At 41.2% G+C, this 13,727-nt stretch overlaps 1 protein-coding gene across 1 annotated transcript in view; it reads right to left on the bottom strand.

Annotated features, from left to right (window-relative positions):
- Positions 1 to 425: 425 nt before the first annotated feature.
- Positions 426 to 13,727, bottom strand: part of CSUI_000839 (uncharacterized protein) — a 16,781-nt gene continuing 3,479 nt past the window's right edge. The window contains exons 5-18 of the mRNA XM_068061046.1: positions 12,309 to 12,953; positions 11,285 to 11,508; positions 10,311 to 10,562; positions 9,225 to 9,393; positions 8,649 to 8,756; positions 8,226 to 8,290; positions 7,546 to 7,654; positions 6,507 to 6,634; positions 5,545 to 5,745; positions 4,803 to 4,925; positions 3,773 to 3,873; positions 2,738 to 2,927; positions 1,660 to 2,402; positions 426 to 1,013 (exon numbers count right to left, since the gene is read on the bottom strand). Coding sequence (XP_067926978.1) covers positions 527 to 1,013; positions 1,660 to 2,402; positions 2,738 to 2,927; positions 3,773 to 3,873; positions 4,803 to 4,925; positions 5,545 to 5,745; positions 6,507 to 6,634; positions 7,546 to 7,654; positions 8,226 to 8,290; positions 8,649 to 8,756; positions 9,225 to 9,393; positions 10,311 to 10,562; positions 11,285 to 11,508; positions 12,309 to 12,420 — 3,012 coding nt within the window. The 5' untranslated portion in view covers positions 12,421 to 12,953 and the 3' untranslated portion in view covers positions 426 to 526. The remainder of the gene's footprint in view (positions 1,014 to 1,659; positions 2,403 to 2,737; positions 2,928 to 3,772; positions 3,874 to 4,802; positions 4,926 to 5,544; positions 5,746 to 6,506; positions 6,635 to 7,545; positions 7,655 to 8,225; positions 8,291 to 8,648; positions 8,757 to 9,224; positions 9,394 to 10,310; positions 10,563 to 11,284; positions 11,509 to 12,308; positions 12,954 to 13,727) is intronic.

The following is a 13,727-nucleotide window of genomic DNA, read 5'->3' on the forward strand; positions in this document are numbered from 1 at the left end:
CAAAAGCGAGCTCTCGTCACTGCAAAGAAAAGAAAAAAGAGGACAAAAAAGACACACCTATCATGCTGTACATACACTACAGAACAGAGAGATGAAAGACAACAGATAGGTAGAGACATAGATGACCTTTACACNNAAAAAAAGAGAGAAAGAAAGAGACAGCATGTGGATGATCGGTAGGTAGTAGGACTAACAAAAGTTGGAAGGTACCTCCCGGTATGAAAGGAAGAAGAAGAGGTTGATTCGATGAACTAAGAAAAGACAAGAAAATAGATTTTTTCCTCCTTCTACAAAAGGAGGTTTCAAGCATGACTAAGTAACATCTTGGAGAGCCTGAGGTGTACATACACCCCACACCTGCCACCCACCCACCCAGTCTACTTCTTCATTAACTCACCCTCTGGAGTGAGAGACATCTCGATACAGAAAAATCGGAGTCGATCGGCGGGAAGTTATCTAGATAGATCGGACGATAGATAGAGATATCCACTGGAGGACAGATCGATTGATCGACCGATTAGCCAGCTTACCTTAGATCGTCAGCTTCCTCACATTCATTCAAGTCTTCCCTCCATCTCATTCCAGGTGGACACCCTAGATCTCCTTCTTCTTCTTCTTCCTCTTCATGGCTCCCCCCGTCATAAGCGTTTCGCATGAGTTTTCTTCTAATTTTCTCTTTATGAAAGTCTTCATCTTCTCTGTTGTATGGATCATGGGATACCGACAGAGCCGACGACATTTCTTCTTCTTCCTCAGGGTGCTCTCTCATCATCTCTCCTCCTCTAGCTGTCCCCGGTGTATATACACCTCGATGGATTCGGTCTCTTTCGTCTGTGGGGTGATGGTGCTTTGAATGGGGGTGATAAGCGTCACTTCCATCTCTGTCTTCGTGCGAGAAGTCTTCTTCATCTTCTTCGACAAGTAAAGTCTCTCGAGGTGCTTTCGGAGGGATCAAAGGACGCGGCGAAATCTCTCCTCTTCTCTCTTCGTTGCCGTAAGAAGTCGCGCGATTTCTGATGAGGATAATTTAAACACAAGACAAAAAGAGAAAAAAGAAAAATGAACAGACAGAAAGAAAAGACACAAAGAAGAAGAAGAAACAACACGAAGAAGAATCGACCTCTTCACATACTCGGCTTTTACCCATTGAGAGCTCATCGCGATGTTATCTACCTTCCCTATATGTCTATTACGACCTCTTCATCTATCTATCTACATAGGTAGATATCTATGAAGGAAGGTACATTAGACCTATGTATCTATCTATACGAAGAGAGATACAATCGCTCTGTCTCTATATGTGTACAAGACCACGAGAAGAACCTGAGACAGATAGAGCCTACACATATATATATACCCATATAAGTATACACGAGACATGCATGCTTACGATGAAACACATATACCTAGATATCTACATCTATATCTATGGATCTATACATGAGAGGGAGACAGTAGTCAGATCCTGTGTTCTCTATCCGCTTTATAGAAGGTAACTAGAGACATCTATGAAAGAGTGTCATATCCAATATCTATCTATCTATCTCTCTCTCTGTATATATGCGTGTCTGTATCTATGAGGCATAGTGTGTTTGCAACGCCTATGACCTCCCTTAGTCACGGGAGTAGATAGGTCGTTCGTGGGTGATAGCTCCTTACAGTTCATTGACTATTTCGCTCCTTGTCTCTTCTCTTCCTCTACCATCACTCATGCCTGTCTCGGGCTTCACAATTCCTGCGGATTCTCCTTGTGTTGTTTGGACGTCTCCTTCATGAGACACAGGCCCTCTCTCCACCCTCGTATCATACATATGGTCGCCTCCTCCTCCTCCTGCTGAGCCTCCTTGTGAAGATGAAGAAGAAATCGACCCAGGCGAAGAAGAAGTAGAAGTTGAAGCGAAACTGATAAGCCCCGGTGTTCCGCTCCATGGAGTATTCTCTCGTAGAGATCCCGGAGATAAGAAGGTGTAGGTAATGCCTAGATCTCGGTTACTAGTAGCCCCAGACGTATCCGAAGCGATTCCTGTGACTACACTCTGAGGAGCTTGTGGTGTATATACACCTGAAGGTAAGACACCTAAGACATACGATTCTCCACCTTGACGTGTAGTAAATTCAAGAACGAATTTGGCTTTATTTCCTAATCTCTGAAGTTTATCTGCTGTAAACAGAAAAGACCATACAAGCCCTCCTCTTCTTCCTCCATGGCCTGTCTCTCCCCCATTCTTTCTTTCTTCTTCCTCTTCCTCGTTGAGATATCTCGCATCTTCATCGTCAGGGCTATCCAAATTCGCGAAATGCGTGGAATAGAGAGTAAAGCCGCTCTCCCCGAAAAGATACGCCGATCGCCGAGCTGTCTCGCCACCCAACACAGACGGCGGTGTAGATAAACGAATTAGAATCTATAGAAAGCAAAAGGAGAAAGAAAAAATTAGACTATGAGGAAGATCAAGAATGAACAAGAATAAAGAAGAAGAGGAAGAAACAAAGAGGAGGGGAAACACGAAGAAAGATCGAAAGAAAAGGCGCAAAGGCACAAGGTGATCTATCTTTAATCTCTCTGTGTATCTTTAATGATCTATCTACGTGTGTATGTCTTTAATTTATTTACCTCTCTCCCAATCTCTCATCTTTTCGGTTCGTTCTTTATGTATTAATGCATTGTGGTAGTTGATTAACTGCCTGCTAGGTCCTCCCTTCCTTCTTTCTTTTCTTGCGTCTTCTTTTTTCTTCTTACCAGCAGGTCTTGTCCGTATTTGACGGGTACAGAGGGGTCGGGGTGTATGCCTACAATGGAAGGCTTCGTTTGGCGTGAAGCTAGAGAGAAAGATTGAAAGGAGAACTTAAAGGGAAAACAAGAAGAAGAAGATAAAGAAGAGAAATGCTTTGCATAGTGATCGTCTGCTATACGAAGAATGTAGTGACCCCTGAACAAGAAAACGAGACGAAAGAGACAGAGAGATAAAAAGATTCAAACGCATGCTGCACAAGAGAAGATCGGGAAGAGAAAGAAGAAGAAAGGAATAACGGAGTTGCTGTCTTTCAGAGATATCCCACACACCACCCCCCTGTAGTAGAAGTAGTAGTTAGATCTCCTTATGCATCATGAATTGTATGTCTTGAGATAATGTCAAAAAGAAGAAGAAGAAAAAGAAGAAAAGGAAGAAGGCATTAGTTGTACATGAAAATACAGTTCATGTAACGAGCACAAGTAGTAGAAGTACTAGTACTAGTAGTAGTAGATGCAATAGTAGTACTACTCCTACTAGTAGTGGTAGTAGTAGGAGTAGTCTCATGGGGGGGCATCACACACATGATCTCTCATTTATCTAGCTATCTATCTCGCTAGCACTATCTATGTCTATGAAGAAGAAAGAGAGAAAGAAAGAGAAATCTACAGGAAGCTGTCCGATAACTTCGCAAGATTTATATCGATATAGATCCAGAGAGAAGAAAGAGAGATGGAGAGGAGAGAGAGGAGATAGAGAGATGTTGATTGAATAAGAGTTTGTATGAAGCCTTGATATTCTTGTTTAAACTAGATAGCAACGTGCGAGCTGCTGGAAGCGACGTATAATCAGTGGTAGGAAGAGAGATACACAGACTAAGATAGATTAAACATAGATAAGTAGATTAAACACATATAGATAGATATAGATAAATAAAGATAGATAAATAGATCAAACATAGACAGAGAGACAGATTGAAGAGAGACCAAAGAGAGATAGATAGATAGATAGAAAGGTGAACGATAGAAAGCAATTCTTCTTACGGTTCGAGTTGTGTGGCGATCCATTGACGTGCATTGAGAGGGTGGTTCCCCCTATTAATGAAGTCTAACTCTCCGAATGAAATACTCTCTCCGTCTCCATTCTATACCACACAGACATACAGAGACAAACATCTCCTTACATACACCCCGAGAGAAACAGCAAAGAGAAATACAGCTATACTATCTATCTTTACAGACGTATTTACATACATACAGGGATGTATGAGCGAAAGTTGATGTGGCTTGATAGAAGCTGATATAAGGAGACCGACGTGCGAGATCTTGTGTAGGAAGTGTGACGAGTGAAAAAGAGAAATGCATACATACATATAGACAGAGATCGCACAGAAAATGTGATTGACCTTCTCAAGAAACGCCGAACGAGAAAGAACGACTAGGAAAATACAAAGAAGATGAAGAAGAAGAAAAAGAATGATCACTACTACTAGTAGTAGAACTACTAGAACGACTACTAGTAGTACTAGTAGTAGTATTATCGCAACCGCTACTAGTAGCCGTCGTGATAGAAGAAGTACTAGTAGTACTAGTAGTAGTAGTCCTAATAGTAGTAGTGATAGGTCCACCCGTGATTTGTGTGCTATCTATGTGAATACATGTTCGTATAGAGTGAATATAGCTAGATAGATAGCTAGATAGAAGAATAAGAAAAAGACGAGCGGTCGTCTTCTTCCGACTTACACAGCAATCCACAAAGAACATGCAAAGAAATACGCACACACACTCTCCCTCTCTCTATATACATAGATCCAGATATATATAGATAGATAGATATATAGATATATATGTATACATCTCTAGAAACATCGGTCTCATATATGTATGGTAGCTCTACGTCTACAGAAGCCCTGTATAGCGAGACAGATTTCTGTAGGTCATGCTGTACAAGACGAAGCAACAAGGGAAATACATATATAGGACACATCAGGAGAGCGACAGAGAGGAAGAATGCGTCAAAGAAAGAAAGAAAGAAAGAGATGATAAGTACACTTTCTCGAGTCGCCAAGCTTACGTGATAAGAGGACCGTTGTACAGCAACAGACTGGCCCCTAGTCTTTGATTCATCGAGAATAAGATCCACTTCCACATGAGAAAGAAAGAAGTTGTACTGCACGTCTGTCAAAATGAATGACTCCTATCATCCACACCATCCATCAAAACACAAGAAAAGACAGAAAGAAAGAACGAATGAGAAACACTTCTTCTCTCCTCCTCATAGTGAGACGTATAGGAATAAGAAGAGAGAGAGTTCACTTAGTCATAGAGATCTCTATCTATCTATCTATACGTATATCCCTCCATCTCGATATGTCTAGGTATAGATCTGTATGTGCATATACATATATGCTCTACTACGCAATCATGAAATGTGTATCTCTTTCTCCTCTGTTTGGATGTGTATGGTCCTGAAGAGAAAGAAACCCTTTTGCTCGTCTTCTGTCTTTTCGTCTCTTCTTTGTCTCTAAGTTCTCACCAAGCAAACATAGAGGTACAACTACCATGCACATATGAAGAAAGACATACACACCCACACACATAGATACATGTATATACATGTATATACACATATACACATATACACAGAGATATTCCACAGTGTATCGACACGTGCCTACGTGTGCCTATACATACGATGGAGAATGCCCCGTCTCTTGTCCGGTTCTCTTAAGGCATTCGCTTTCTTTCTTTCTTACTCTTCCTTTCTTTTCGTTTCTTTCTTTATCTCTTTCTTTCTTTCCTTTTCTTTGTCATACCTCTGTGAGAGTGAAGGGGATTTCGGCGAGGAATCCATCTTTCTTTTCTTGGATAGCTGTGAGTTGCGTGCTTATATACTGCTGCAAGCCTGTGCTATGCGAAGAGCTTCTCTCCGTCGCCACTTGAACGGCCGTCTTAGGGAAGAATTCCTCGCTTGTTAAGACAGGCACACTCCCTCCTCCCACAGGGCACATCGACATCTACAGACAAAGAAGACAGGAAGAAAGAAAGAAAGAAAGAAGAAAAGAACAAAAGACACAAAAGAAAGAACGAAAGATGAGACGGAAAGAAAGAAAAGAAAGATGAGGAAAGAAACAGAAGACAGAAAGATAGATCAGGAGATACAAAAGAGATCAAAGATAAGAGCAATCGGATTAACAAGTGATCCCGTGACTCTTGCAGATAGAAAAGCTATCTATCTATCTTTAATCTATCTATCTATTTATCTTTAGTCTATTTGTATGTAAGAGAATGTGGATGACGGAGGCCGAGGCAGGGATAGAGGGTGACCACTCAGTCGATCCATCGAGCTATGAATGAAAAGGAGGAGGAGAAGGAGGAGGAGAACGAAAAGATCCGACCAGTAAGGTAGTGAAAGGAGTAAAATTTTGTTTCATCGAACACCGTCAGACTAGAGAAGACACATTGCAAAGAGACACAAAGAGAGAAGAGAAACAGACGATGAACACTCCTCTCCTTCCAAGATTCCTACTACCCCTGCTGATACTAGAGAGATTTTCTATCTCAGGGTGTACATACACCTGAACGAACAGCCTCATCCGCCTCCTCCCTGCAACTGACATCTCCTTCAACTTTCACACAGATAGATACAGAGCGATGTTCCTATCCAAGGTGAATCTACAGAGAGATAGCTTACACACGCATAGCAGACATCTATCGCTTGCAGAGAGAGGATAGATCGATTGAGAATGATGACTCTTGTCTGCCTTCGTGTGTATACCTGGTTGAGCTTATCTTCAAGAGGCATGACTTGGAGAAAGAGATCGAAGACAACGCAGGAAGACATGCCAGGAACTCCCTGCTTATCAATGCGAAATGTTAAGAAGAACATCGAGCTCTCGTCCAATGCTAAGAGAGAGAAAGAAGAAAAGAGAAAGAAGCAAAAGAAGAAGACATTCAGTTCAGATATCAAGCAAACGGAGGACTTTTCCTCCTCCAATGTCATGTATAGGAATACATGAAAGAAAGAAAGAAAGAAAGACTCGAGAGAAAGAGAGAGAAAAGGAAGAGAGGAGCAAAGAAAAGAAAAAGATTAGCAGATGGGTCCTAAGAGAGATGTGCTATGGATGAAGAAGGAAAGCACGAAAGAGAGAAGAAACAACAGAGAGAAAGAAAGAAACAACGAAGATGATGGAGACTACCACAAAGGCAAGAAAAGAAAATGAGAAAGAAAGACAGAAAGAAATATACACACATAGATATATATATATATATATGTAGAGAGAGAGAGACCAACTGACTCCACAGTAAGGAGCACCTATTTCTCCACCCCTCTCTCCCCTCCCTCTAGGCCAAGAGCATTCTCTCAGTCAACGAACAGTAGATAGCACAAGAAAAAGACAGAAAAGCATCATGACGCCCCTCTCTCTCTATTCTATCGTTGAATATCTACATCCTACACGTGCTCCTGTCCGTCTTCATCTATGCTAAAAGATAGAGCGAAAAGATAGAGAGAGTGAGAGTCCTAGCAACGTGTCCCGCGTATGAATGGCCTACGCACGTGGGTGGATGTGTAGCAGCAGTAAGGTGTCTCTACACATGCCGGAGAGATCATTCCTCTCATCGCACAGAATGATGACGCTCATCTTCTTCTTCTTGTCGGGTAGTAGTAGTCGTAGTGAGTGTCAGTATAAGAGTAAGTGTCAGTGTAAGTATAAGCATTACTGTGATGACTGTTCTCGTGTTGAGTATAGGAGTAGTCATAGAAGTGTAGGAATAGTCATAGAAATAGTAGTCATAGAAGTAGACATAGTAGCTACCATTGTATTTTCGTGTTTGCCCGTCGAGCTCGTAGAGAACTTCGGAGCTCCCGTCGGAAGTGACCCAATCATACAAAGGCGTCACCGGTAAAGAGTGAGAATCTTCAACCTGAAACAAAGAAAGAAAGAAAGAAAAAGAGAGAGAGAGACTACAAGAGGAGAAAGAAAGAGAAATCACACCAGGTGGACATCCTGAGGACACCTGAACAGTACTATTGAGGTGTACATACACCTCGATTGCCAGAGACGGCTTGATTGAAAGAGAATGTTGAGAAAGACGAAAGAAAGAGAAACACGTCAAAGAAGAAGAGAAAACAGAAAAAGCTGCATTAGGAGGGGCACAGACGAAGGCGAAGAAGAGGAAGAAGAGAATTACTTGAAAAGTCTACAAAGGTGAAAGAGAAGGAAGAAGCCAAGAGAGAGAGAGAGGGAGAGCGAGAGAGAGATGTGTGAAGTTTAACTGAGAGAGAGACACACAGAACCGAAACAGAAAGAAAAGAGAAGAGAGAAAGAGAAGGTCTGCACATAAACCGAATGCGGGGCAAACAGGAGGAAAGAAAACCTAAAATGTCAAGAGAAGAGACAAGAGAAGCGGAAAGGAAAGACAAGAAGAAAGAAGGGAAGGAGAGCTAGCTACCTGTACGACAACAACTACTACTACTACTATTCCAGCTGCTTACTTGAACGACGACATTCCTTTCGTGATCTTCAGAGAAGACGCCGAGCTTCACCACCAACTTTCTACCTACAGAAAAGAAAAGAAAGAAAGATTAGGAGAGGGATATATCCGCAGATCGATAAAGTGAAGTCTCTGCATAGAGAACAGACAGATAGCTAGATAGGTCGATAGATGGATGGAGAGACAAATGAATAACGAGATGAAGAGAAGTAAGAGGAAAGGGAGAAAAGCACAGAGAGACATGTATACATGTGTCTATAGGTATCGAGGGCTGTAAAGATATAACGCATGCATGGCGCCATAAGGAGAGATTCCTTAGGAAGTCTAAATATGACTCTGTAGATGAAGATGGAGTCTTGTAGAAAGAAACAATGCATGTCTTCTTGGAAGTTTCTCTGTCCTTTTACCTCCTTCTTCTTCTTACCTCGTGTATCTAGAGCCACTCTCTTTCTTCCTCCTCCTCCTGCAGAGCCTTCTGTAAGCACGATTTTGCTTCTTATCAGCAGCCGACCGTTCGCGTCGATCGGCCCGCCTAACCCAACACAAATCAACACATACACAAAAGAATGAAAGAAAAGAAAAAGGAAAGAAAGACAAGAGAAGAAAAAGAGGGAAGAAAGGAAGAAATATATCCCCTCGCTCCCATACATACATATATACAGATAAAGATAGATAAGGAGGTAGAAAGGTTCTGACACCTAAATACACTGAGGGAACGCATACAACTATACATATGTATGTAGACCCACAGACATATATATGCATATACACATATATACATATATATACGTGTATATAGATAGAGATACTTATGTGTAGTTTGGAGAGAGAAAGAAGACCAGATGTCATTTATCGGTCGCCTAAACAACATGAAGTGTTCTTCTTCTTCATCTACGAGTTCTTTCTTTCTTTCTTTTTGATCTCTTGTCTCTTATTTCTATCTCCTCATTTCTTATCTTAGAAGGGTTTCCTTTGGGTCTTTTCTTGTAAGGAGATTTACCTAGAGCCGAGCTTCCTCCTTCGCTTGAATGGAAATCTAGAGGGAGAGACATCGCGCCATAAGAGAAGCAACTACTCTCTCCCTCTCCGTCAGAACCATCTGACCTCTCGCCTGCATAGTTCACTGCAATTGACTTTATCTTCAATGAAAAGTGCAGACATCTCTCTCTCTAGAAAGGAATGAAAGAGAAAAAGAAAGAGAAAAGGAAGAAGAAAAAGCAACATAGCACACACAAAGAAAACAGTCTTCTACTTCTTCCTCCTCGTTTGCTTCACTCATCATCGTCAGTAGACACATTCCAGTGTATGTACACTAAAACACCTACAACGATTCCCTTCTTTCACATGCAATCACGCGTGCATATGCATATACACATGCATATAAATGTTGTATGCATGTATGTAGGTGTTGAGAGGTATTTGGGGATGTATAACGAAAGAATAGAACTATTAGAGGGAAAAAAGGGCTGATATTGTAGAATACAGATAGATAAAGACTCTACAAAGACATACATATGCATCTACATAGATAGATTGATTAAAGAGAGATAGATTAAAGATCGATAGATAGATAGACGTGAAGTAGATTCGTATGCGTAGAAAGGCTTCGCCCCATCCTACGCCATGTGGCTTCGTGAGTATATACACCCGAAAACTCACATCTAGGATCAGGAAAGAAAGAAAGAAAGAAATTCCTCTCCCTAAAGATAAAGATATCTATATACACAGATAGGCGGATACATACATGAATAGGGACAGGATGTATAGATGTAGTTCTACCTTTATGTATAGATGGATATATATCTCTCTCTTTCTATATACTTCTACTTGAAGCACGTATCTCCAGAAGACTTCTCTACCAGCCTATCTTTGACTAATTTATTCCTTCCAAAAGACAGCGACAAAGAACAAAGAAAACTAGAGATTTCCGACCTCTCGAGAAAGAAGGAGAACACGAAAAAGATAGACAGCATCTTCTTCTCTCCATTTCTTTATGTCTTTCCCTTCAATCATTCTGTCCTCTTTGGTATTATTGCAGGGCTTTTTCTCCTCTCTTTTTCTTTCTTTCTTTTTCTTTTTTGCTTACATCGATTTCGCTTTTAATCTCGTGTTCCATGTGATAGGTATTCTTGGAGTGCGCGTTGAGAATTTTGATATAGTGCGTCCCTGGCTCGAGTATAAGCCGAAGAAAATTGACCCGTGACCTCTGCTCTCCTATCCACGTCCCTTCCGCAACCTTCACGCCGACCTTGACAAAATCTAAAAGAAAATTGGAGCCTGTCTCCATATATAAGACGGACGGAGTCGTCAGTTGAATGGGAATAGTCATTATTTCTCCCTGCAGTTGAAGCGAAGAAAAGAAACAAGATAGATAGATAGATATAGATTAGAGATAGACAGGTAGAAAGATAGATAGAGAAATAAGAAGAATCGAAGAAAGAAGATGTTTCGACATTGCACTTTACTGGGTTAGTTAGAATAGACTTAACTCACTGCTTAAAGGACAGAAGAAAAAGACAGCAGGAAGAGAAAGAAGTAAAAAGATGGGCCATCCACACACATATCCATCTCGCATGCATGCAGGAAATGAGAAGAATCGAAAAATAAGAAGAGGAACGACAGCAGAAGTACGAAGAACAACCAACACGTCGTACATACATCCATATATACATATATATATATATATATACATATATATATACATATGCATGTACGTATAAATATACACGTATGCATATATATATATATATGGAGAGAGAGACGAAGTCGTCCTAAGTGAGGGAGGCTGGAATAGACTTGACTATTGAAATAGAGGAAACAGAGAAAACACAAAGGAAGAAGAAAGAGTTTGGGCGTGGTCTACATAATTCGAAAGGAAAGTCATAGCTATTTTGAAAGCTATCATGTAAGAGAACTTTCTTCCTTCTTGGAGAAAGAAGGAAGAAAGTCCATCTCTTATTCATCGATCTCTTCTCTTCTACTTTTGTTCTTTTTTTTCTTCTTTCTCTTGCCCTTCATTTCTCCATGGCTATTATTTCTTTCTCTGCCTTTTGATCCTACCTGCTTCTGTAGGAAAGATGGATGAAGTTTGATATCAAAGATGTCGCTTTCGAAGTAGAAAGGAAGAGGAGAAGGCAAAGCTAAAGCAGGAGGAGCAGAAAGACAGGAAGAGGAGGAAGAAAAGTCGACCTGCGCCTGTAGCCGGCCTGGATCATCTGCTGCGACTGAAGAGACAGGCGGCTTATACATGAGATCTCGATGAAGCTGATCGAGAGAAGATATACCTGTTTCAACACACAGAGGAAAACCCTTATGACAAAGGATCAAAAAGATGAAAGAAAGAAAAAAAAGAAAAGAAAAAAGAAAGAAGAGGAAGAAAAGATAAAAATCCAGAGAGACACAGAGAGAGTTCCAAAAAGAAATTCTTGTGCAAGGGGTATTACAACCTATATAGACATATATAAAGGAGGCAAACGTTATAGATACACCTTATCTATCTACCATATAGATGTACGTATGGGAGAAAGGCCTGCGTCTCTTTGCATAGGTTCGCATTGATCTATCTATCTCCTTACATACAGAAGATCGACTCTTCTGCAGGTACATATGTATCTCTCTCTCTCTCTGTCTGAATAGTTTAGTGGATATATCAAGATCTACCCTAGGGCCGAATTCTAGATCACTCTTACGCATGCAATGAAGAAGAAACGTGATGAAGAAAAAGAATGAAAAAGACAAACTCAAAGAGAGAGAGGGAGATAGTAGAGCTGAAGAGATTAAGTAAAATAGTCTTGGCGACGTCTTATGCTAAGAAGCGACTAGCTACAGTAGTAGTAGTTGTTGTTGTTCGATAGGCGCCCGCATCCTTCCTAAGGTGTACATACACCCCATGAGGTAGTATAGTGTCATTCCCTCTTATCATGTACACCTATGAAGAGATGAAACACAAGACATTCCATGCAACGAAAGAGAAAGAAAGAAAGAAAGAGAGAAGATGAGAAGACGAGGAGAGATAGGAAGATACAGAGACAGATCGGTAGTAGTTGATCTTTTATCTTCTTCTCTTGCCTTCTGTCTTTCTTACCAAATGTGATAAGGAAAGGTTCTTCAGCCTGATAGGTGATTCGATAGGCCCCGGGTTGAAGAAGAGCTAAGAGAGAATTTTCTGCTTCTTCCACCAAAGTATAGTTTGTCATGTCCTCTGTCTCTCCTTCTCCAAGAGGTGTATGTACACCTCCTCCCACTCCCCTTTCTCCAGGGCTGTTACTTCCCTCCGGATGAACAGCTCCCGGAGGAGAAGAAGAAGAGAAAGAAACTACAGGCACGCCGTTCGACACAGCTGGGGCGACTGAATTGGAGACTCCTTTTCTTACGAAGACACGCAGGAGTAGCTGATCTCTCGATAAGACAACCGGCTCTGCGGCGATACGTAAAAGAGTCGGTTTCGTAATAAGAATTTGGGAGAAAGACGACTTCGCTGAAGAAAGGACAACCGATTGAGGAGCATCGGAAGAAGAGTCAGACGGATTTCCAAAGAGAGTGAAAGACGCGCTACTATTGCTGCTATTCCTCTCTCCTTCTCTACGGACGACGGCTGAGAATTCGGGAAGCGAAGAGGAAGAAGAAGACTTCGAAGTCTGGACAGACGAAGAGGAGGAAGTAGGAGGAGTCTCGCCAAAGTGGAAGACAGATGTGGAGAAGACAGGAACGTCAGGGAGGGGTAGCCACCCTCTGAAAGACAGCAGAAGAGAAAGAAAGAAGAGAGAGAAAAGAAGACAAGAGAAAGAACAGCATGAAAAATGAGGAGATGAGAGAGAAGGAGAAAAGAGAGTGAAAGAAGAGAGAGAGAACAGGAGAAACAAAGAAAGAAAAGAAACGGAAGAAGAGAAAAAGGACAGAAGGTGCAGGAGCCCCAGGCATTGCTTGCAAGGGTGTGTGCTCTAATTAAGTTGTCCTTGTTAACATAACGAATACTATTACTATTATGAAGACCAACTGCATGCTGATCTTTCATTATGTTTAGTGACAAGAGAGATAGAGACAGACAGATAGATACATTAAGGATAGATAGATAAAGATAGATAGACACTCCCAGCCACACACATATGGAGAGAGACACATGAGAATAGATGATAGATCGATACATGGATAGGGAGCTCGATAGATCGATCGATTCGATACACCTCAGCCTCCCTGAGAAGGCGACGTATGACTTTCCTTGAGTGTTCTTTGCCTTGCCTTTTCTTCTTTTTCTTTGTCTTTGTTTGCTCTATGAAGAAGTCCATCGTAGGGTCTCCAGGAATTCGAGAAGAGAAGAAGAATGATATATCAACTCTTCTTCTTCTACTTTTGCTATGACTATTCTTCCTATGACTGCTACTAATACGATCATGAAATAAACTCTTCCGCAAGATCTCCATTCTTCAACTTCAATCAATCTCTACCTAACTCTCTACCTACTTATTCATCTTTAGCCTATCTATGTATCTATCTCTATCTATCT

Source organism: Cystoisospora suis (assembly GCF_002600585.1).
Source record: "Cystoisospora suis strain Wien I chromosome Unknown contig_315, whole genome shotgun sequence".
In the NCBI taxonomy this organism is placed as follows: Eukaryota; Apicomplexa; class Conoidasida; order Eucoccidiorida; family Sarcocystidae; genus Cystoisospora; species Cystoisospora suis.